Source organism: Sardina pilchardus, chromosome 8 (genome assembly GCF_963854185.1).
Source record: "Sardina pilchardus chromosome 8, fSarPil1.1, whole genome shotgun sequence".
Lineage (NCBI taxonomy): Eukaryota > Metazoa > Chordata > Actinopteri > Clupeiformes > Clupeidae > Sardina > Sardina pilchardus.
Genome location: NC_085001.1, coordinates 19,626,710 through 19,652,205, shown reverse-complemented (window position 1 = coordinate 19,652,205; position 25,496 = coordinate 19,626,710). Strand labels below are relative to the sequence as shown.

Here is a 25,496-nt window from a genome sequence, read left to right as displayed (position 1 = left end):
GTGGGCTCTTTCACACTCAGGCCACAGGGTGGCCTCACTGTGCTACGTTAAAAAAAAAAAAACAGTGTGACGCCGCAACGCAGTATCATTTGTTTAAGATTACAGATATATAGCCACAATAATGATGATCGGTTGCAGCTGCAACAGCAACAGGGATGCACTGTAGGCTACTAAGCACTGGCCAGAGAGCCAAACAACAAGGCATGTAGGTTTTGTTTTATTGGACCGCTGGCCCACAGCTGCGACATTGTCCCTGTTTTGTGGTGATAGTGAGTCAACACCACTGGGTTGCGACTGATTTAGTGGGTTGTTGAAGTCATGAGACAGATCATGTTTATGACCATGGTTACTTTACTCGGGGTGTTGATTGGTGAGCCTTGTTTCACTCTGCTCTCCAAGATGACACATGTTGGCATGTTATCGTGTGTTATGTTGAAACGATTACTTGTTGTTTTCCTCTGTGTAAGAACAACACTCCGGGTCATTCATGTCATTAGTATTGTTTGTTTGTCCAACCAGTAGAAAGCACTCTGAGAATTACTCGACTGTGAATGCGGCACCCCAGATAAGATATTGTGATCGTGCCCGAAAATGTGCCCACAATTTAGAGCGTTTGCGTGTGCTCCTCGCAGAGGTGTGGCCACACAAGATGAGTTATGGTAAGGAAGAGACCGACGGAGGAGGTGGACGGCTGCAGAGCCACACGTAGCCCTAGCCCTGGTCCTGCGGGCCCCGGCGTGATGCCTCCCAGGTCCATATCCGCAGGCCCCTCTGAGGCCGAGGGCCGTTATCGGCCTGATCAGAGCCGGAGCTGGGGAATCTGCCTGAATGAGGGGGACGCATCCTCAGGCCTCCGCCGGACCATCCCTGTCTCTATTACAGGCAATTAGGCCACTTCCTCTCATGTAAATAACCACGTTCGACTCTCTCTTTCTCTCACTCCCTCTCTTTCTCTGTGTCTGTTGCTCCCCCTTGCCCTGCCTGCTCTACGTCTGTCCCTCTCCCTATCCCTCTCTCCCCTGATGCACCCCTTGTTTACTTCCTCAGCAAATATCACAACAGTTGTTTTTTTTTTTGTCAAAGCCTCACTAGTAAATCTACTCGTTCTCTAGTCCGAGTTTTCACCTAACATTGCTTTGCAGTAGGCCTACACTTGAGATCACTCAGACCTTTCAACTGGGCTGTAACAATTATTCTGCCGATTGATATTCTAACTCTGCAAAGTTCCCGGCCCTGGCCTTGGAGCCAGCTTTGTGTGGTCTCGCCTCAGGCAGGGCAAGCCAGGCCAGCTTGGGCAAGGCATGACCGGGGTGGGGGGCGAGGGGGGAAGATGAGAGCCCTGGGCTGGGTGGAGGTGTTGTGGAGAGATGGCGAGATATGGGGGTGGTGAGGGCGTGATGCCGCAGGGACAGACGACAGGCTTCATTAGACTCGCGTCACAGAGCACTGCATTACGACAGCAAACCCGGGCTCGCCTGCAATCAAGATTTGCAACTGATGTTTGAAAACCGAACGTGCTGAAAATGCGAGGACGCAAGCATTTCACCGAATCACTTAACAATTTATTCTGTTTAATTCAATGCACTGACTGTGCAGGGAGCGAGAACACCACTTTCCTTGCCAGTAACTCAATGTGTTCGCAGTGACTTCATTGTGTACACAGAAATGCTTTATTTGTCCTTTGCATGATGAAAACATTATTCATGAGGACATAATAAAAAAAGAATCAGTTTGCGTGCATGTTATCTCCAGCTCATAATAATAACTTCCCCTTTCAACATCTCCGTGGGAGACAAGGCGCAAGAAGACAGAGGCCAGACTGAGACATTTCAGCAGCTTTTGTAAATACTTCATTAACGAGCACCAACTTTGGGGCCTGTGTGCCCGTCCACTGGTTCGTGGTAATTGGACCGAGTGGTTAACCTCTGACATGCAAGTCAATGGGGAAGAAAATGTGAAAATTCCCACCGATGTTTCTGTCCCGCATTGCAACACCCGCCTCAAGTAACAGAACTGTGGGTTCCTCTTTAAATGGAAATGGGATGATGTGTAGGTGGATTGTTTGGCAGTGCCTCCTGTTACTGGGTCAACATGAAAGTCTGTTAGAAGTCACTGAAAGAAGTTAGTCTTTTGGCGAGTTCTTTTTGAAGAAATGAAAGAGTCTGGAACGACTCCAATCGTTATGTAACTGCAAATTAGGCATTGCTCATCAACAATGACATGTTTTACTGGAAGTCAGACCATAGCAGTTAAGAAACAGATGCAATGTTACATTCAAATGGGCAGTTGTGCACCAAAGATTGTCCTTGTCTGCTGTCCTTGTTATGGCCACAGCAACTGGTTGACTGTGTCCTTTGTTATGCGTACAGTATGACTAAGCTTTAACAATTTGGACAGCGATGTTCTTCTCGATGCCAAAGGCTCAGGGAAAACACTCTCAGCCTGTTTCCTCCTCTTCACACTGCGTGGACTGCTGACAGGTGACAAGAGAGTGTGTCAGAGATGAAGGATTGTGTCAAGAGAAAGCCAATGCCAGTCTATAGCCTGTTGTGCTGTTCTGTTACCCTGCTACCATGGAGACAACTAGACATGAGTGTTGTTGATGAGTTAGCATGACCGATAACATAGTTTCTGTCTCTCAGTGCAACAAAAACAGAGATATCGTAATTATGCATGTAGTTAGTAAGAGCAGCTTTTTCAGTATTCATATGTGTAAGAAGCAACCTGTTTTTTTAAATGACAATAGTTTTCTTTTTTTTAAGAGATTCATTTTTATTTACATCAATAATGTGCGTATGGGGAAAAAAACAATACATTTAATTGGTCATGACACTGCACTGCCAAATGTATACATTCTGTACATACCTCTAGCCCTAGCTTATCCCTATTTTAGCAAACACAGAGAAAAACAGAGAGAAAGTTGAACAGGTTGTTTGGAGAAGCTGTCCTCGTGTGGAGTCAGCCAGACAAGAAGCAGGCCATTCATTGTGTTCATTAGCCAGGCTTCCAGTTGGCTTCCCATGACTTGCCATTTGTCGGACACATGTAAACTATGGCCTGGCAGCTGACACTTCTCAGCATTCACTCAGATTTCTCAATGGAGGCCCCAACTCCTTTTTTTTCCCAACGATTCAGATATGGACATTCTGTGTCTAAAATTATCCACCAGTTCAGAGGGCAGTCGGAGGCGATAGGAACCCGTCGGTCTTTCCTCTCGCAGTCACTATTTTAAACATTTAACATAAATAAGCAGGAGATATGAAGTCTTGTGTGAAACCTACTAAGACATTGTCACCAGGGTGTTACAAGGGGGTTTATTTCAAAAACGAGAACAATCCTTACAAAATTAAACACATTTAACACATTGAAACTTTAAATTAAATACTGTACGTCTTTCTGATTAAGCTCTTTACAATACAACTGGGTATAATCCATAGTATTGAAATGTCCACATACCATATACTGCTATACAAACATGACAGTAAAAGTTAATAAATTAATCAATAAATAGGCATCTTTTGGTATCCAAGCAGCAAAAAAAACAGGGAGGTGTTTGACTTTTTGAGAGCCCAGATGATTGGTGCGATGGCTGGAGAACCTTCCATATGTTGTGAGCCCAGAGTTTGTGTGGGTTGTGAGCTCTAGGATGGGCCCAGCAGTCTCTGGTCTGACATGACGGGAGTGTCTGAGACGGAGAGAAGTGGGAGGACAGCCTCACAGGCCACAGTTTCCACTCATCCTCTCAACCTCTGGCTGATAAGAGCCCAAACACAGATCTTTTCCATAACGGTGTGTGTGTTGGTGTGTGTGTGTGTGTGTGTGTGTGTGTGTGTGTGTGTGTTCTGGGGTGAGGGGCTGGGCAGAGAAAGCAGAAAGAGAGCGAGGGGCGATGAGGAGAGGCCCTGAGGTCGCGGCAGGGGTCACCCGGGGTCAGCAAGTTGCTCCGGGCGACGGTGGAGGTTGCCATGGCCCATCCGCCCTGCGCGCCGCCTGGAATCTCGACAGCTCTCACTCAGGCCTCATCAGCCACACTCGCTACTCCCACTCGCTAACCCCCACCACCACCACCACCACCACCATCACCACCTCCACCGCCCACCTCCATCCCACCACCAACCACCAGCTCACCTCCCCGATGGCGCGGAAACAAATGGGGTCCAGCGCTCCGCTCCACCGCCCTGGCTGGCAGCACACATGCTTCACAGTGCCGACACCTCCTTATCGGCGGCCACGCAAGGGGGATGGGGGTATGATGGGGGGGGGGTCAGTGGTAGAGGAATGGGGGGGGGGTCGGTACATGTGACTTCTTGTAGACCGTGGAGGTGGGTGAGGGGTGATAACCTACAGCCCCCCCCCCCTCTTTTGCAACAACAAAGGGGAGGAGAAGGATCGGTCCAGGAAGATGTCCGCTGCTCTCCCCCTCCCCTGCACACCCTCTGTGCTGTACCCCAGTCCTAAGCCTGAAATAGGAGTGGTGGAATGTCCCAAGACTTCATTCATCTGCTCCCCCGCGACACACACACACACTCCACACACACTCCACACACACTCCACACACACTCCACACACACACACACACACACACACACACACACACACACACACACACACACACACCACAGCATTCCTCTGTAAATCCCTCCACATCATGAGTGAGTCATGGACAGCCGCGGTAGGTAGCGCAGCTGTTTCTCTTTTGCTTTGTCTTCAGATCTGGCAGATTGATCCTGGGAAGGGCCACAATAGTTCCTTTCTGCACTGGGCTGGCAGCATGCTCCATAGACAGTCTCTCTCTGCGGAGACAAACTATTGCAGGTATCAAACTGTTTTGTTGTCCTTATCCAAACTGTGAAACTCCACAGAGAACTGGAAGAGAAACGCACTGTTTCTCAATGTCCTGCTCTTGTTGCTCTCGCTCCCTTTCCATTCTAATCCACCCTGATCTCCTGAAGGAGAGCAGCCCGTTTCACATGCTTGTAGTCTCTTCACATGCCTTGTCACCCTAGAGGTCAAATGCATGACCCCTTGGCGTTGGGAGTTTATGAGTCCACTCCAGTGTGCTGGCATTTCAGCGGAACACCCACTTAAAGAAGACATGCAGCGCAATACACTTTCTGCCTGCCGCTGACGTCAATGATGCAGAGAAGAATGTTGCATGCCCCCCCAGATAGGATCTCTGATTCATGTTGGAGGGGGATTTTGAGTTTGTTTTTACAGTCTCGGCCTCTTCCCATTCACGTTGGATTACTTCTGGTTTCTGGATGACTCTTTAGGCTCATAAACCAACCATAAAACAATATGACAAGAGATTGTGGCAGAGAATAAACTATCTTCCTTTTTTTACAGTTTGCTATTTCATTCACATTTAGCAGATGATAAGAAAACATTCTGTACATGACGTAATAAAATAATCTCTGTCTTGAAATACCAAATATACACATTGTACACATTCTAAACATTTTGATTGAGCTGTACACAAATATAAATATGGACTAATGTCTGTAGTTGAAGTGTTTTTGCCTACTCTATCTCAAATCCGCATGTTTTTTATGCTTTGTTTGCTTGACTCTCTACTGGTGGTGTGGTTATGTACAGCTTAGGGTCATCTGTTGGGTTTGTTATGGGCACTAAGACATTGGAAAAGTTCTGTGCGCTCGCTCTTAACTATCGACAACCACACTCTGCCACCACCATCCCCTCAAACTTGTATTTGTAGGTGACCACCCCCGCGTCGTCCAGATAGAGAAGGGAGATGGGGTCAAGCTTGGTGGGCACGCAGCATGCGGGCGCCACCTTCTGCGGGCTCTTGAGGCTGACCAGCGTCTGGACCAGGGCGTGCTTGGTGGGTTTGACGTGCGCAGTGAGCGGGATCGAGCAGACGCCCGTGCACTCGAAGGCCTCGTAGCCGCTGGGCGCCAGGATCCAGTTGTCCCAGCCGATGTCCTTGAACTCCACGTAGAGGGAGTTCTTCTTGCAGTGGTTGCCCTTGGCGTTGCGGCGGATGCGCGAGGACGTGTCGTAGATGAGGTTCGAGCGCATCTGCATGAGGGCCTCCTCGTCGGGCTCGTTGTCGTCGCCGCCGTTGCCCATCTCGCCCAGATCCTCCAGCAGACCGTTTAGGCCGCCATCCTGGATGCCATTGCCGTTGCCGCCTGCCTCGTGGCCGATCATCTCGTTCAGCTCGCGCCGGTCGCCGCGATGGTCTCCGGCCTGGTCGTCGGAGAAGACGATCATCAGCGGCCGGTGCCGGTCCTCCTGGCTCGTCTCGATCTCCATGTCCCCGGCGTCGGCCGCCGGACGGTCGCTCCGCTCGCCCCCCGCCGTCGTCGGCCCGGGCTCTCCCTCTCCGCCCTCGTCGCCGTCCAGGCTGGCGATGTGCACCTCCAGCCTGTGGGTGGTGGTGGAGCCCGATTTGCGCCAGCGGTGCACGGCGGCGGTCATGTCGAAGGACTCCCAGCCGTCGTCCATGCCGTACACCTGCCGCGATGCCAGCTCCACCAGCGCCGTCCGCTCCTCGGACCCGACGTCTGACCCGGCGTCTGACCCGTTGTCCGCGGCGCCCCCTTTGACCCCCCCCGCCCCACCGCCATCGACGTCAACACCACCGCCATCGCTGTTGCCAGGGTAGCGCTGCTCCACCTCGTACACGGTCACCTTGCGGTCGACGCCGGCGTAGAGGTTGCGGTCGGTCTGGACGAGGGTGTAGAGGCGGAGCTCGGCCGCCGTGACTCGCTCGTGGTGGGGGAGGGACACGTTGAACAGCAGCAGGTGGATTCTCACGCCTCGTGGACCCACAATACAAGGGGAGGAGTCTGGGCAGCAAAACACACACACACACACACACACACACACACACACACACACAAACAAACACACTTTCAGATTGGTGCACAGCTCTGATTTCCACCCATATGTTCCTCTCCTTTTGTTTACTGCTTCATCACATTCTGTATGCGCACTATGCTTTACGGGGGTATTTTATAATCAGACACTTTAAGTGTTAGGGTCATTATAGTCAATGCATTAGACTGAGTACAACTGAATGCAGGTTACATTCGTTTAGACATATAAAGAAAGACTTTTGAGCCTTAAATAATGAAGCAATTATGCAATTACACAATTATGCAATTAACCAGTTAGGCAATTATGCTGCCTCGTTTTATATGATCATTCTGGGCCTGAAACGCACAAATAAAATGCATTGAAATCAACTTAACAAAAAGACCAACCATGATACATGCAATACTCAGGAACGCTGACACGTTTTCACTGTAACTTCCCTAAGAAAACCCCAACACAATACTGCCATTAATGTAAAGCGTTACACACCATGTGTTGTCATGTTTGCATTACATGCTATACATTATGTCATTCTCTCTCATGGTAAACCTTATTCTGGCATGTTGAAATGCCTCCTTTGATCTATGATCTGTGGATGCAATGGTAGTAAACAATACCAAATGGTTCCGTGTGTTCAGTGTCCTTTGGTTTTTCACTAATAACTCTAAAATTACTTTTAGAATGATTTTGTCCTTTTTTACATTTGAAAGAGCTGATCAACATTCTGATTCATTTGATATATTGATCTCAATTTCTCCAAAAATGTGCATTACGCCTCTCTGGCTCTCAGCCCTCGTTATGTTTTGTCTTGACACATACAACATTCAGCAAAGAGTATTGTTCATGTGAGTGAAATCTGAATGAAAATGTGAATGAAAGTTGCAGTTTTTCAAGCTCCTACAAGACTTGTTGTAGTTCTTATCACAATAACATGAAAAGAGGCAAGTGGCTGCTGTTTTCATGAACTGAGGTTTTCTTTGGAACTAAATCAGCAGTTGGAATACCTGAATCTACTTAATAATATTGATTTAATTCCTCTCACAGTAATAAAAAGAGACCCACATACCTTCATTTTTGAAGCTGCGGATGATGTTGGCGGTGGGCATGGACGTGCGGTCGTTGGCGAAGCGGTTGTACAGCTCCATCATGTACTCGGGAGGATCCACGCGCTCCACGGTGCCCGGCTGCGGCCGAGGGCCCCCCAGCCCCGAGAAGTTGAACGTGCGGAGGAACTGCCCCTTCAGGGTCTCCAGCAGCTTCTGCACGTCCACCTCGCTGTCCTGCTCCAGGAGCGAGGGGTCCACCACCCCCCCGCGCCCGTCGTCCAGCCCGGGCGCCGGCCGATGCCTCTCGGGGGCCTCGATGGGGCTGCAGCCCCCAAACGGGGGGCACAGGAGCAGAGCCAGCGAGGCCAGCAGGACGCGCGACATGACGAACGACAGTCTCCTCGACGGCAAGAGCCCCAGACCCACCATCACGTTGCCAAGGGAGCTTCTCAGCTCCAGTCTGCCTCCAGGCGCTATCTGTGGCCCGGCGAGGACACGGTGGAAAGATAGAGTTTTGCGCACCCTGTGACCACCTCTAAACCCCCCTAAAGGCTTTTTGTCTGTCTGTGTTCCACTTGGGTGTCAAAGGAACTTCAGTGGTATCTGCTATCAGTTGTCCAGAGGCAGGGAGCAAGTATCCACCCTTGGTTGAGTTTCTGCGATGGCTTCCTCCTCTGCTTTCCCCAAGTTCCTTTTGCTACAGTGGCAATCTGGCTTTATTCCTAATGTCGGGGCGTTTGTCCCTTTGCACACCTTTTGATGTCTGTTTGATATCGGGAGACTTTGGACTTCGTCTGGAGGGTGGATTTGCAGCGCTCCACTGTGGCATCTCTTTTCTTCTGTTATTTCTGCTTTGTGTCTCCTCTCTCTATCTTTCTCTCTCTCTCTGTCCGTCTTTCTCTCTCTCCCTCTCTCTGAGTGTGTGTGTTGCTCTATCTCTTTCTTTCTGTTCCTTATCTATAAGTATGTGTGTGTCTGTGTGTGTGTGTGTGTGTGTGTGTGTGCTCTCATGTGCGAGCATGTGTGTGTGTGTGTGTGTGTGTGTGTGTGTGTGTGTGGTGGGTGTTATCTGCCCTCTTCCTTAATGAGGATTTTATAAACATTGTCCTTGCAGTAGGCCCTTCCTTGTTAGGCCGATTTCTTGTTTGGGTGGGAGAGCCAGGGCAGATCTTGGTCAGTTGTTTGTTTGTTTTTCCGTTTTTTTAACGGTGTGGTTTGCAAGATGGAACTTTGCTCCATTGACTACTTCTCCCTAACTTTCCGATGCCCATGAATACGGCAGGATACGTCTTGTGGAAATGAAATTTGGTATGAAATGAGGTGTGTTAGACCCAACGATCTGAATACGATAGCTACAGTAACTTACTCAGTCACAACAGTATGTGACTCATCACAACTGAGTGATGTCAATAAAGCATTGCTTGATTCTCTCAATTTCTCAAGAGTTTAGTGGGTGCCACCTTCTAATTCGCACACAATAGGGAAAGATTCTAGAATTTTCCTTCACTCAGATTCCACTCCAGGGTGTCTGTTCACAGCCCGGGCACTCGTGCTGCCCCTCACCCTATCTGCTCCGGCCCCTCCACGGAGCATCCCACATAAGGAAGTGCTCTTAACTCCAGGGGTGTTTCCACATGCACAGGCACAAACAAACATACATATCGGAAGTGCTGGGGAATATGTTATCTCCATGTTTCAGAGGCTAAGTTATGTGCACTTCCCAGTCAAGACATCTCCACAGAGGCTCTAAAAGGGGTATGTTCTACTGTACTACCACCCAAACATGGCCTGGTGTGTCCTGAATGCAGGAAAGGAAGCTCATTAACAATGCAACATCCATTCCCAGTCCCAGTTAGAGCTAGAATATGGTAATATCTGTTCATCAAATAAGCACTGGTCAGATTTGTGAGTTAGTTACTCGTCTGACTGCTCCCTTTCCTTCCTCTGTTCATTGTCCATTAACTGCGTCCACTCTCTCAACTTACATCCTAGATGGAACGTCATCTACGATTATCCCATTCTTCATTTTTCTGAGCTTCTGGAGATTAAATACTGAGGTTCACTGAGAAACTTCAAAAGGGAATACATGTGAAATATTGCTCAGACAGGTTATTGAGCCAACTGTAAATTACAGTTTGAACAATGTAGCCTATATATCATACCTCTGAATTGATCTTGGTAAGTTTTCACTGAGGCTTACTGCCATACAAGGTGCTGTACACTGACTTAGTGACCATCCCCTCTTTAAACTGCTCTCAAAAACTCTTAAAACCTTTTTGCAGTAGATTTCTTCAGGCTGATTAGAATGTTAACATTTTAACTAATCAGAAGATGGTAGTATTGAATATACAATACATAATGGGTCTTCAACCACCTGTTCCTCAATGGAATACCCCATTACTTGTCATGTCTTGTGCAGTTCTCTCTGTGTAAAGCACTTGTGTTGCATTCTGTGCATGAAAAATACATTACATAAATAAACCCTCACTGACTTGCATTATGAAGGGAATGTTTCCCATGGTATGTGTGCTCAAGCTGCTTGAAACTCAAGATAATACACACACGCATGCATTCATGCACGCACATACACACACACACAACACACACACACACACACACACACACACACACACACACACACACACACACACACACACACACACACACACACACACACACACACACACACACACATACACACCAACACACACACATACACATCAACCAACACACACACACACACACACACACACACACTCTCTAGCAGCAAGACTCCGCTCTGACCACTCAGACATTCCTACCATTACCTCCATACCTTAAGGCACAGCTTGTCAGCTCTCATCCATTACCATGACCATAACCTCCCCCATGTGTCCCTGTAAGCCGTCATTCAGCCTGATGAGCTTAAGTGCCCTGGAACATCTCACGCACCCAGGCAACGCCGCATCCTACCCTCGACGATAAAGGACTACAAGGAATCACACTTGGAAAGTCTCAAATGAATCTCCCCTCAGGTTGAAGGCGAAGTTAAAAACACTTGGAATGCCCAAAATACAATATTATCTTGATATATCACATTTATTATATCCATGCGCAGTAACAATATTTAGTCGAATAACACAATCCTGTACAAAAAAAAACTATTCTTATTGTGAAATGACAGGACATGGAGACATGCACTGAGTGAGTGAGGGTGGTGCATCTCTCTCAGTACACATTACAGTGTTGGGTTTAGCAGGACCTTTGAAATGGGAGGCTACAGCTCAGAGCTGTAAGTACCTTTATTACCGACGGATTCCCTGAGTGTGACGTGTGCTATGCTCTGCTGGACGTTCCTCCATCTGGCCACATTATCCCCTCTGGAGACCCAAAGCCCTCAACCGGCCACCTGCAAATGGCCTGTCGACTCGGCATCCATGACTATTAAATTACGATTTGATTATCAGTGTCTCTGGATGGGGCGGCTTTACGGAGGGCCGCTCGGGCCGAGGAAGGTCTTGATCTCCTCATCCAGCTCCCGGTTGCGTCTCTGGGCCTCGTCGCGGCTACGCTCGGCGTTGCGCAGGCGGATCTCCAGAGCGGCGACGCACCGCTTCTCAGCGTCCAGCGCCGACTGCAGTTCTGCCACCTTGGCCAGCAGCTCCTTGTTCTGTTGCTGCAAGCTGCCACACACACACACACACACACACACACACACACACACACACACACACATAGATTTGCACCCACATGGACATGCACCGGCACAAACAGGCAAGCATACAGTAACACACATTCATTCATGCGTGTGCATGCATGGATACACACGACCAAAACACAAACACACACATAAGCATCAAAAAGCGAGAGGGACAAAAACAGAGCCAATATGACTATAGTCCACTGTAATGCAAAAAACCCACTGAACAAGTAACTGCTGTTTTCGGGGAATTCCACTAACGTGCAAGAAACTGGCAATTGTAATACATAATCATGCCTTATAAACTGCAATCAATAGAAACCAATTAGTCAGCTGAAAACTATTTTTGAACTGGCATTTGACAGTTTCAAGCAGATAAGGGATTTCTATTCTTTGACCAAATCCAAACCCTGAGGGCTTTGTACTTTTCAACAATGCAACAGCATGACTTAGTGAGATGGATGGCTCTTTGTGAGTGGCTCCCATCAAATACTGCCAAAAGGAATTCACCAGTTGTGACATGGATGTATGTAACAATCTAGCTTTGTGCGTTTGACACTTGGTGCTTTCACTGGCACAGCACAAACCTGTTAATGGAGTTGAGAGAGGTTCCGGCGCCTTCTCCTTGGGTGTCTGGAGTGTGGTGTGGGGAGGCTGTGGCTGATCCAACCGGCTCCTCTCTGACTGGATATAAATCACCGGGCCGTGCCGACTGGGCCTTGGGTGTGGACGCAGAGGCGTCGGTTGTCTTTGGGGGACCGTCGATGTCCTTGGCTGCGGGGCCGTCCGCCGCAGCCGCCACCGCCTCCTCCTCGTCCTTTTCCCTCGGCGGTGCGAACGAGGACACGCCCTGGAGGTCCAGGATCTTGAAGATGTCCTCGGACAGCGTCTTCTCGTCGCGCTCGTCGCAGGTCTCCTGGATGCGGCTCCATCGGAACGTGGCGTCGTCGCGGGCCGTGCGGGTCGCCGCCGGTCCCTTCATCAGGTTGGGGAGCGTCTGGGTGCGTTTGCGGGGGCTCTGCCCCCCCCAGTCGTCTGAGGTGGGGGACGTGGGGGACGTGGAGCCCACGCCAGAATGGTCCTCCGGTCCCCAGCCATCGCTTCGGTCAGCCTCCGCATCCTCCTCTTCAGCAGACTCTGACGATGTGTTGTCTCCCTGCTGGAGTGGACAGTAACGTTACCTTACTGAAGTGTGACTTGCTCAGTGAGGATCAAATGCATGTTCAGACAACTATCAACCACTATACAAATACACTATACAAATACAAATATACAAATACACTACAGAACTCTGGACCATCTAGAACTTTAGGCGTTGTAATATAAAACTAAAACAGCTATCTTACTTACTGTCCTCCTCCACTACTGACATAACAGACCATTCTGTGACAAAAGATGTTCTTAGTTTCACAAACATTTTGGCATAAAAGTCTACTTCCTTTTTGAATTACCAGTTTATTGTCACATTGTTTGTATAATGGCTCGCATGTGTTCTTCGGCAATCATGGAAAGATACTTGCGTGCCTGCAACAGTGACACACAACCCAACCGTAGATGTTTCTAATTACCTCAGCCGACTCCCATCCAACAAAGCAAGTTCCACTGGACTTTTTACTTTTCCTTTTGGTGGGGGGAGGGGAGGACTTGACGTCCTTGGACGCGGGAAAGAGCAGCGCGTGGTGTCGGATCATCACCGTCATGACCTTCTGGATCTGAGGAGTCCCTGTGGAACACAACCGAAAGAACTTCTCCAGTCAGCAGAGGGAAAAGCCATCCCATACTGAGCCAAAGAATATAATTGGCTGAGACAGAAGACGCCTGACTGAGGTCATTACAAAATTATAAAAAAATATAATTAAATTATTATACAGGATATGCATGCACACAGATACACCCACCTTTCATCATACTGATGGCATCCTCCATTTGTGGTTTGAATAGGTTAACACCAATGACTGTGGCCAAATTCTCCACACTCATCTTGTTCACCTTTGAATTCTGTCCAACCTCATGGAGAAACCTGTACAACATCAACAGATGTGTTCAACTGACAACTTCTTGCATACAGTATCATGTTGGTTCAGCTCTGTCCGAAAATACAAAAAGACAACACACACACACACAAAAATCCAATACAATACATGTTTAAATGGGTCTTACCGGCAAATATAACTGAGGAGATTGTAGTTTACTCTTGGAAGGAGAGCTATCTGTTTCTCCAAACACTCTTTACCCTGTATCAAGTGCCAAATCAAACAAACAAAAATAGAACAAAAAATCAATGATAGAAATTGAGCTATGATCATCAATGGAAGAAGCAAACCAAATTAAACAAACAAAGTTCAAACACTTCTTGGAACAGAAGTTCACAAGTCTGTGCCAGACATTCATGGAGTGCAATCCCCTCTTGATTTGATGGATATGTTTAGTTTTCCATGACAAGTCTCAGTCAGTCCCACGCTAAAATATTAGTCCAATCGGTATTTCTGTACCCACTGAGCCCAGTAAAACCCATATTGACTGCTGGCCCAGACTGTTGCGGTTTTAAGACCCTCCGATGAGTATCAGCAGGCCACAGAGGTGTGTCATGGTGTGATGAAATCTGTTCCAAATAATCATGGGTAAGATGCGGGAAAATGGCTAAAGTCTGACTCACAAATATCCCAAATCATGTAGGCCTTTACTTGTCTTTGGTAAGCAAGCATCGTATTGCTCCACAAAGCAGATTCTGAATCACTGGCATGTTTCACAGCAGGTGACTCAAGCCCTTTGCCCCTAGACTGTGGACACCGGCAATTGGATTTCACCCTGCAGCTCAGGCTGGAAACCTGCACATCTGTCTCTCCTGCTTCCGTTACAAATTTGCAGGGACCAATCACCAACTGGCTTATCCACCTGGTGCACCCGGATCGCTGGTCTGATTGTTTGAAGGACTATCCAAGCGTACAGAGTCATTTGAAATATGCCCATTGACCACACCTCTTATGCAGTAGAAATACAGCGCAGACTCCCCAGACTAATGTTCAATCTCAAAGGATTGAGCTTGGTCTGGTGATAGCCAGGCTACTTGGCCCCAACTTGCCAAATCAGATTGACACTGAAATGCTCAGGATGTCTTACCAGACCGGTGCTGGCGTCCACCTGACTGCTGCAGTCCAGGAAGTCTTGGTACTGACTCCAGGGCACCACCGGCTGTGGGAGCTCCCGCAAGTACAGCTTGAGTAAGGACCCCACCGTGTGGACATCTGTGTCACTGCAAGCACCAAAATATTTCAGAAGTTTTTTGTGACATATTCTATCACAGATGCACATATTCACAGCTTTTATGCAAAAGCTTTGGGGCCCAAAGGCTAAATCTGTGTGTTGTCGACATGTTGCTTTTTGTTGTGAAAACAAATTAATATGACCCCTGCAGCCAGATGAGAATTTCTGGCACAGGAAATATGATATGAATAAAGGGAAGAAATCGGTTCCTCTCTATCAGAAAATTCTTAAATGCAAATAAAGCAAGTCCAGAAATTGACACATACAAGATGATAGTCTCTTCAACAGGACTTGTTGTATACTTGAAAATACACAACAAAGTACATAAATAAATTACAAAGTACATTAAAATTTTTAAAAAGCCAACCGTAGCTTTGAAATGCCGTACAGTCCCCAAACGTGAAAGCATGATTAAAAATCTGTTGGTAAATCTTAACCAGGATCCATATGCAATACACATTATACATGCCAGATATTCAGAAATCAGCAATAGAGAGTCTTTGCTCCCAAAAGTCATTTGCAAACTCTGAAGCTTTACATGTAACAACATAACAATTTGGAGAAAGCATTGTCATTTCTTTCCTTTAGAAGTAACATTAATCACAAAAAGAAGGTCATACTCCAAGTTATTTTATTGCCTTTTTTCTTTTGCAGCGGACTGAGGAAGGCCAAGTGGCCGAAACGTCTGTGACTGTTTTGGGCAAGGGTTTGTAACCTGTTTCTTTTGCAGCAAGAGTTACAAACAGATGTTTCCTCATGCTTGTAACCCTTGCTGCAAAAATAAATAAATAAATAATACCAATAAAAGACACCAAAATAACTTGGAATGCGACCTTCTTTTGTGATTTGTGGATCCTGTAACATGCACACTCACAAAAAGTTAGGGATGTCTTACCCTGGATATCCAGAGTTCTCGCGAGTTTTACTACCAGGCTAGGGGTGTCTGGCTTTCAGGTGAAATGTAAATAGTCCTAGCCACAGTGGTATTATATCATGAAAGTAGGGCATTTAAGTACAAGCATGCAATGGTGATTTCCTCATCTCAAACAACTTATTGAAACAAAGGGCGACAAATATCCCTGACTTTTTGTGAGTAGTGTATAGGACAGACCCAACCACCAGCAAAAAGGAAAGTGGGGCATTCATATAAAAAATGTTTTATCTACTTAAGAAATCAGGTTAATCAGGCCCAAATTGCAAATTTGCATTCACTGTACATAGTAGTCCCACTGGTCTGTCTTTCTTTTTAAAGTTAGTCTTTGGCGCCCAGCAGTTTGCAGCATTGCTATCTAAACCAGACAGCAGAGGATGTGGTCACGTATATAGGTTGTTCCTCTATTCTACTTTGTTTTACATTTTCTCTCAGCCACTCTGGTATTGGCCTGAGCTAAATCTAAATATGAAAGTATTGCTCTGATTTTATGGTTTCTACATGGCTATTTATGGTTTATACGCTTGACAAAACAATTAACTTTCTGACTATCTGAACAAAAAAAAAAACAGAAACTATGGTAAGGTGTGGTACTAAAGACAAGTATCTTTCCCAAAATGATTGATAGCTATTGCTAGACTCAGGCGTGTTTATGCTCCTTATCTTATGTAGCTGCAAACACTAGTCCATATTGTAGACGGTCTTTGGTATTATTTGCCCTCAATGGTGCCTTCCAGGCAGTGCTGCCTTCAAGGCACTACTCCCCTCATTTTAGGGGTAGGATGAGGGTTGAGGGGGTTAGGGTTAGGAATAGGGTAAAGGTATAGTGCCTTTTAGGCTGTGCTGCCTGGAAGGTGCCGTTGGGGGCAAAAAACACCATTGAGCTATTGTAGACCATCATATCAAATGAGTGGGTTGCTATTTGGGGAATACCTTCTACCTTAAGCCAATTGCACTGAAGATTAATTAGTAATGTTAATCACTAGGCTACTTTATTAGCAGCAGCCACATGTGTTTGTGTTATTTCACCTGAAGCTGGTGAGAAAGTGAGCTTTGTCTTCTTAATATGTTGACAATGCTATTTTACCAGGGGCTTCCTCACAGGCTCCTCTCCAGACAGACCTACAGAGCCAATTCAAATTTGCTAACAGGTTTGTCTTGTTCATCCTGGCTACTGGAGACTTTATTTTGCCACTAACCACAATTTACTAGCAAGTTACAACTGCCAATGACGGATAAAACCACAGTTGAAACCTCATGAGCCATTGTTGGTTTGAAGAGAGGAACAATTTACTGTGTAGTAGTCACCTGGGGAAAGAGGGTCTCTCTCCAGCATCGAAGGCGTCTCTGAACTGCTTCACCTGGTTCTCTTGACCAGGGAGACGGAAGATGCCCTCTTCATTAAGCCCATGCTCTCGGATGAAATCAGCACACTTCTCCACTAGAATGGGCACCACCTTCGGTCCAAACTTCTTCTCGTAAACCATGATATCCGCAAGGCTTTTGCAAAATACTGACAAGATAGAGAGGAAGGAATATGAGGGAAAAGGGATATAATGACATTTTCTATATAAAAGTATAAACTAAAGCATTTATACTTTTATCTTTAAAGATGACTATGTATTTATGATGCACTACTAATGTATTTCATTAAAACCAAAATGACTTGCATATTAAGTCTTATTTTGGCTTTGCTGCCCGTAGTTCATACTATCCGCAGACAGTATATCACTGGTGCATATCTATCTTGCTGCAGAACCTGCCATTTTGACCACAAACAGCCACAGTGCAAGTTCCTTTTCACTATAGTGGCTAATTAAGGCAACAAATGACAAATTCAACCCCTTTAGTTAACACTATCATCTGGAGACTTTTGGTCCAATGCTTTATGCTTTTTATTAAAATGTGAAAAATGAATAGGCTACAATACTTGACTGCTTGATAGCGCTGACTAACACCATGACAAAATGCATCTAGGTGACACTGATCGATATCTTGGTGTTGTCATGTTTCCATACAATATACAGCAGAGTGTGCATGCAACATTATCACATGAAGGCAATGCTGCTCAGAATGAATTGATTTGTTCAGCATAATTCAGGTATTGTGACAAAGACTACTTCGTGTGCATGTGCCATCCTGGTTCCAACATTGCTTTAGCTGATCTGCTGCAAGGCAGCAAGAACCTGCAAATCTAAGGAGTAGGCCTAGCTCAAGTAGTGACATACTGTACACTACAGCAATTCACTTCTCAAGGAAATGAAACATAATACTAACTATAGAATTACCCATAGGTCTAAATACTTCTGCTGTGGGATATCTTTCTCAAAACTGCTGTATGGCAGCATGAACTGAGCGTTCAAATATCCTCAAAGGACAGTAGGCCAACATGATATTCAAAAAGTGTGATTGCATGATGTATATGCTAACTGTATAACATCCTCCTGAAATGAAAGCCTTTACCTCCACCGGATGGGGCTCCAATCACCCTTCGGATGCTCCGCACCCATTCATCCATCTCGGCCTGAGAACGGGCCTTGAGAACATAAGGGTCGCGCTCGCGATCTCCACAACTCGCTGTGGGAACAGAGACAGACAGTCAACCTTAAAAAAAACTGAATTGCTCCATTGGTCTTCCTGGGACATTGTCCAATTATATTTTCATACAGCGAGATTGAAAGAGAGAAGATGCCAAGAAGCATTTGGTCTTACGTGGAATAATCTCAAACAAGAACTTGTCGTCACCATTTGAGGGAAGCTCGTTAACTTGACTGGACCACAATGAGATGGTTCCCTGTGAAAATCATATTGAGTTATTTATGTTAGTACCTAATATGTGGCAGATGCCAGAACAATGAATGTCTTCTATAATTTATGATTCCCCCTGAACTCTAATTATCTGTCACATGTAATGAAGATTCAATAAGAAACATATGTCTATTCTTTCAAAAATGCTTTTCAAATGAGTGCCCATAGAGATTCCACACAAATGAAAAAATGGTGAAAGGTTATGGAAAGGTGATGGATGATACATGGAGAAACTCTTTAGAGCAATGTTGCTGGGCAACCACATAACCGGTTCCATTTATTCTGATTGGATGTTCATAATGATTTGTCAACTGATGATTTAAGCTTCCTGAAAATAAATGCTTGACCAATATCAATGGGAACATACTAGAATCACAATAATGAAGGTCACTGCCCAGCAATATTGTTCAAAAGGTTGCTCCATGTTACATCAGCATATCTGGACTAGATAAAGATTAAATTGAATACTTGGGTGAAATTGAATTTGATTAATGTCTATCAAACGACTAACTCCACTTTGGTCAACTGTGGTTGTTTTTTTTAAATGTGCTATATAAATAAATTGACATTGACATTGACATTGACATTCTCATTTGCAGACTAACAGTAGACTATTGGCCACTGAGGGATGTAGGCTATACACAATATCACTTGTCTGCTGACCATCTTACTCACCCTTACCGGACTACTACCCTCCCGGTCGTCCTTATAGTAGGTCAGGATATTGCCCCTGAGGACAAAGTAGCGCAGCTGCCAGTTCTTGACGATGGACCTCTGCTTCTTCAGCCATCCAGTCTTCACAGGCTTCTCCAATGACCTCTTGTGGAACGACTTAGGACTTCCCTCCCCTGGCATGATACTCTTAGATCGTGCTGATGAAAATAACAGGTGCGGAAAAAGTCATGTTGAAAAGGTCTGGAGGACTCTTATCAAAAAGGTTTACAGTGTGTCTTTGTGCGAATCAAAGTTGTGTCTGAAAATAAATATTCAGCACCACATAGAAGAAGGCAAACGTATTAGCTTGGCAGGAAGTAACTACCCACTTTTTCACCTCATGCGCTTCCTGCAGCATAGAGAGCTAGTTTCACTGTGATTGCTTTGCTGAGGGAGCTTAAACAAAGCGGCCTCGTTGCTATTGTGCTGACCATTTGGTTGTTGTAGATCTGATCTAAAGGTCATTTTACTGTACATCTGATTTGTGTATCTGAACGCATGTCTACTTTCTGGTGACACTAAACCTAAGTAAAGAAATGTTAGATGAATTAATGATTTGCCGTGGAGCTGTAAAAAGCGATGACCAAGGCCTAGTATTAGGCCACACACAAGGCCACACACACACACACACACACACACACACACACACACACACTCTGACACAAAGTCCCATACTGTTTGGGATTAGGGACAGACAGTTGCAGATGAGAAGATGAGAATGTGAGAATGCAAGCCAGATCGCACTAGTGTGGTGGTAGCCAGTGAGATGGTGTGACTGGAAGAGACCGTGTTTGCTCGACTGATGGCGGTCAGGTCAGTGTGTGACCTGCTCTCTGTAGATCAGAGGCCAGCAACGAGGAGCCCCAGATTCGTGTAAACAGGAAACTGCTGCATCATCTGCCTTTGCAAGAGGGAGAGATATCGCCCTGTACGTTCCCCACCAAAAATCTGCTCACTTTGGTCTATTTTCAGGGCCCTCTTCCCCTGGTGCATTCGAGCATTTGATGCTTTCATAAGAGACTTCTTGTGAACAGTGGTGTACCCGACCGCACCCAATCAACCATCATAGAGCTTTGAAGAACCCTCACTCTGGAGTGAGAAGATTCAAGGGAATGAATTAAAAGAGTAAGATTCTTTTTCATTAAAAAGATTAATAAGATTTACACAAGACTATGTACTGTAGCAAGTCAAATAATATTGCATCACCATTTCCACAAAAGCATCTCTGGGACATCTAGCAAATACATCATCTCATCTGATAGCTCTACACAGTTCATGAACAACATTTAAGCCCATAATGCAATTTTAACTGGATTCAAATGTGTGTTTGCAGCCCAACAGTATCCATCAAACTCTGTAAGCACTTATTTGAGTCTTGTATATCCTGCTTTTGTTCTTGACCTTACACATAGCCTTTGACAACCTTTCAACAAGCTGAAAGACTCAACTTGTTTCCAGCAGCCGCCCTGCCACCATCTTGTTCTTTCCTAACCCACCGTATCATCTTAGGACCACGGATACTGTACAGTAGACTGACAGTGTCTCAGCAGTGTGACACTTTTCACTCAAGCCCCTTTTTTGAAATTATATTGTCCCTTGTTTTTCAACTGTATTTCATCAGCTTCCTGTCGACGGTCACAGTTGACTTTGACAGAGAGGAAGCCAGGCACTCTGTGCCAACAATACACACACACCCTCAACTTAAGACCTCAGTGTGATCCGTATAGCATTCAATCATTATTGATCAGAGGTAATAGAATGATTGATTCAACCATTATATTCAACAAGACCTGGCATCATCTGCTGCATAGCAACGTGCCGTGTCTAGGGTTTGTAGTTATCTCTGTAGCAAGTTGAAGCTTGGTAAAAATGTGAATTATGCCAAAGTGAATCAGAACACTGTTCGATGTTCGCTAAAAACAGCAGAATTGGATGATAATTCAATTCCTCAAATAAATGAAAAGATGAAACGTTAATGATTATTTTCCACTGTGATGGATATAGGTTGGATATTGCCCAAGAATCCGAAATCCCTCTCTAATACTTTGTGATCTGAATAAGTTCTACCATAATGCCAAGTTAAGGTACACGTCTGAACAAGTGGGACATTTTTGTAGTAAATATGGTGCTCACTCTGAAACTTTTCTGAACAGGTCTGCAACAGCTGTTATCTAGTTTCAGCATACCATTGAAATCTATCAGCACTTGTCCTGTGACCAATGAATGTCCTGTGACAATGACCAGAGAGACTTGTTAAAAGTTCCACCAGTGAGTGTAAATAGATTGGCCACCACAAGCCACAGTTGAAGACCGTACACAAGAGGCTGAGCAGTCTTTTAAAAACAGTGAGCCAACACACATGCTGACAATCACACACACACACACACACACACACACACACAGACAGACAGACATACTGCAAATAATCTGGCCCCTAGGATAGGCTCAGCTGGCCAAATTCCTCTGGCAGCGAGATAGCCTTGAGCGATGGCCCTTACCCATCTTTGCTGTTTCAGCCCGGAGAGTGCTGAAGTCCCAGTTTCGAGGCAGCTTGAGAGACATTCTTCTTCATGGGAGAGGTCAGTCTCTCGACTGCAGACATACACAATCACACATGCTCACAGAACCCACATACACACACACACAGAGAGACACAAACACACACTCTCATGCACTCACACCCTCAGTTGCGCTCGCATGTGCATGTTCTTTCCAGCCAGTGACACACCAAGCCCTGTCTCTCTATCTCTGCTGCGCGCTCACACTGAACCGCACTTCCTTCTTCCTTTACTGATCATTCTCTTTTTTTTCTCTCTCTTTTTCAAACATGTTCTATCTTGCACCTCCGCACCTCCACTGATGTCTGTTTTCGAAAAAGCCTTCACCGTGTTTGGCTCAGGCATTTAATCATGCAGTAAACAGGACTGAAGGCACAGCGCCTCTTTAACGGGGCATGGATTACAGACATGAAGCAATAAACATTTATAAACTCCCCAAGTACACTGGTGTCATGATATAACCCCCCCCCCCCCCCCTCCCCTCTATAATTCTGTCTCTCAAAACGAGGAAGTGACTGACGTTGAGGGCGCCCGTGTCTCATTTCTTTACATGGAAATGAGATGCTGCAAACTGTACAGCCACAGCATTTCAACACAGGGGCAAAGACTCAGCAAAAAACCTTAAGGCCTCCCAGCGCTATACTGGTAATGACCACGTGAAGTCATAGAGGGCCAGAGCCGTTTCTTTGAAGGGCTTTCAAGACTTGTCTCCCCATGTGCCCAACAGTATCTGAACATCAAGATCAGATTTACACAGAACCAACATCATGAGGCCTTTTTTTATCATCAGGACTAGAAAGAGAAGCCCTGTCTAACAGGAGGGGGAAAAAAAGGAAGTCTATAGAGGAAGAGGAAGAAAAAATGACATGGTCATAGAAATATGTTTAGCTTTCCTTTTAATGGTAAATAACGACCGAAAAGAAGTGATCTGCAAGGGAAAGCACAGTTTACACAATGTGTATAATAATAATAACAGCAATAATAATGATGATGATAATAATAATAATAATAATAATAATTCCAATAATGTTTTATGTGTAAAACCGAAATGATCAGTTCCTCACAAGGCCAACTGACGCCAAGCAGAAAATGCAGGATGGAATATTTCACTTGTTCAAATGAACTGAAAACATCTGAAGCAATACCTGTGGGCTAAATACTCAGGTATAGACACTTCCAGCAAGCAGAAGACAGTGTACCTCAGAACACATACAACACTACGATGGGGAACCTGTCCATAAAAATATCTGCCGGGGCTGAACCACCATGTCAGCTTTCTATGGTGGTGCTGCTGGATGCTGTGTAGTCTCTCTGTAGCGCCCTATATCTCTCTGTATGCAAGATTGCCCCCTAGTGGGGATCTATGGGTAAACCATTGCTATCAGCTCCAAACCATCAGTGCCATATAAATTCCTACTAATTATTAGTGATCATCAAGTGTTTACTTGCCATGAACTAGAAGCATGAACTAACATCAAAAGTTCTATTTTTGAAATCCAAGACACTGTTAGCAAATAGCACTTTGACAAAGGTGGCACAAAACACAGAATTGCAAAAACACAAAAAAAAATACTCAAGTTAGACATATAACCACAGAAAAGCAATAACTTTATACAAGGACATATAAATATTTCTCTATAGTATATTCTATATATTCTGCTATAAAATTGTGCACAACAAAATGCAAATAGCAACATAATTGCCAATGAATAAATCACACAAAACAATCGGAAAAAGAAATTCTCTGCACCATCATATTTAAAAACCCATTTAATATAATCACAAATAACATGTTGATTTCCTTACACCATTTAAAGGTTTACAAAAAAGAAAAGAGCACGACACCTCAATAATCAACATAATATTGAAATAAGAACAAACACTTGATATTTCCTCTGTAATTACAGTATGAATGAATGGCAGTGGGGTAGACCAGTGAGTAAATTAACAGGTCTTTTTCTGTGTGCACCTGTAGCATTGTGACGGTCCTGCTAAGCACTATGACTGTCCAAGACTTGAGAACATGAGTTCCGAGAGAGATTGCCATGATCATTGCGCTTACCCTTTGTTAGCCACAGAACGTCTTCATAATCTAGGTGGCAAAAAAATGAATAAACAAATTAATTGTGTGTTCTTAGCATATGAAATAATATCCCCCGACTTGGATTATTTGGCAAAATCATTCTTGGACACACAAAACATCTCACAACCAACCCCTGCAAAGTTATGGCTTGCTGTTTTGGGAGGGAACAATTCATCTCAGTCATCATACCCATACAAAAATATCTAAACAAATCCGTAACAACAAAATACAGCTTCTGGGGAAACTGTCCCATGACACCTATTCTCAACACCTCCTGTTGCCAACCTCTTAAATCAGGAAACAATCCTGAGCCAAAAAGCTGCCTCTTGATGTTAATAGCCTTTTTGCACTAACAGAAAAGATAAAGCCACATCTCTTTTCCTTTTAGCATCTCCTTTCTTGTGTCAAAGCATTAGCTACAACACAGCAATAGCTAAGCTCTGGCTAATGTGTAACTGCAACTCTTTCCGTATCACTGACAGCTGAGGCAAATGAGTGAGCATGCAGCATTCTCACACAAAATCATACCTCATCCAGATCAAAAACCCCCATAAAACACCTGCTCAACAGACCTGGTCTGGTAAACACGACTGAAGATGACTGAAGTTAGTTGGGGCAGTGGAAAATAGCTTTGAGACCTAGCACACAGATGATACATGCTGGGGGGTTCCATTTTGTTAAGTGGCAGTGGATCCTAATACTACAGTAACTGTAAAACTAGACTAAATCGTATGGCAGTGAAATTTGTGGGGGGGGTCATTTTTCAAGGTCACATTTGGTTCACGCTGAGACAATCATCCCTTTAGCATGGAACAGGGTCACAGTGAGTCATTAAGACAGCGTATGAACCTGGGGGCTTCTGAATCGCATTCAAGCCATCCGATTTCCATGGGTCGGATTCACAGGGCCTCTCTGGATAGTTTGGAGAATGGTCCCTTTAGAAATGTACAGAGTATATGATGGCGACATAATTTATTCAGCTCAGCTAACACATTTATAGCACATGCTATACAGCTACACAGAGGCCGAAGCACACTGCTCATTGCAGGACAAGTCATTTTCAACGCCATATACATGTCTCTCGGTTTCACCCATCACATATATAAATAAGTATATATTAGGTAGTCTGTAGTAACTGTGTTAGCTATCCTAATTTAAAAACAATTGGAAAAAAAAAGAAAAAGAAAAAAAAAATATCGACCCATCAACTGAAAATATCTAATGTAAACAAGACATTTTAATGACAAAATGACAACTATTCCTTCTGAATGGAACAGTAGAAATAGATCTTCACTCGTAATAAATATGAATGAAATGACAGGCAAGTCCACTAACCCTTATAAGCATTTGATACAAGGACAGCTTAACTGCAGATACAACACTAGATATAACTCGGGGTCTTGGACCACAGGGTCAGGGCCGTGGACACCATCTTCCTCTTTACATTCATGTTCCATCTCACGACTGAGGGCACCCCTGAAGTCTGGGCAGCGCAGAGGCATTTGCAAATCTGTCACACAACAGCAGCAATCACCCACGTGGATGTTTTTCCACCGCTGCGCTGTGTCCCTGA

The 25,496-nt window shown here is 45.2% G+C and overlaps 2 protein-coding genes across 4 annotated transcripts; both read right to left on the bottom strand.

Moving 5' to 3' along the window:
- Nucleotides 1-2,799: 2,799 nt before the first annotated feature.
- bmp10 (bone morphogenetic protein 10) lies at nt 2,800-8,775 on the bottom strand. The gene is made up of 2 exons (XM_062543132.1): nt 7,907-8,775; nt 2,800-6,812 (listed from the first exon to the last, which is right to left on the bottom strand). The coding sequence occupies exons 1-2, from the start codon at nt 8,313-8,315 to the stop codon at nt 5,665-5,667; spliced, it is 1,557 nt and encodes a 518-aa protein (XP_062399116.1). The 5' UTR covers nt 8,316-8,775; the 3' UTR covers nt 2,800-5,664.
- A 2,170-nt stretch (nt 8,776-10,945) lies between these two features.
- Nucleotides 10,946-22,128, bottom strand: arhgap25 (Rho GTPase activating protein 25). 3 transcript variants are annotated; one of them, XM_062543130.1, is made up of 11 exons: nt 21,781-22,128; nt 19,244-19,440; nt 18,473-18,554; nt 18,224-18,337; nt 17,069-17,273; nt 14,686-14,818; nt 13,726-13,799; nt 13,464-13,585; nt 13,134-13,288; nt 12,153-12,721; nt 10,946-11,548 (listed from the first exon to the last, which is right to left on the bottom strand). In XM_062543130.1, exons 1-11 carry the CDS (start codon nt 21,842-21,844, stop codon nt 11,353-11,355), a joined length of 1,911 nt encoding a protein of 636 aa, XP_062399114.1. In that variant the 5' UTR covers nt 21,845-22,128; the 3' UTR covers nt 10,946-11,352. The 3 variants fall into 3 exon arrangements, with proteins under 3 accessions (XP_062399114.1, XP_062399115.1, XP_062399113.1); XM_062543131.1 differs by having other exon boundaries at nt 12,153-12,724; nt 19,250-19,440; nt 21,781-22,125; XM_062543129.1 differs by having other exon boundaries at nt 12,153-12,724; nt 21,781-22,123.
- Between the last annotated feature and the right edge of the window lie 3,368 nt (nt 22,129-25,496).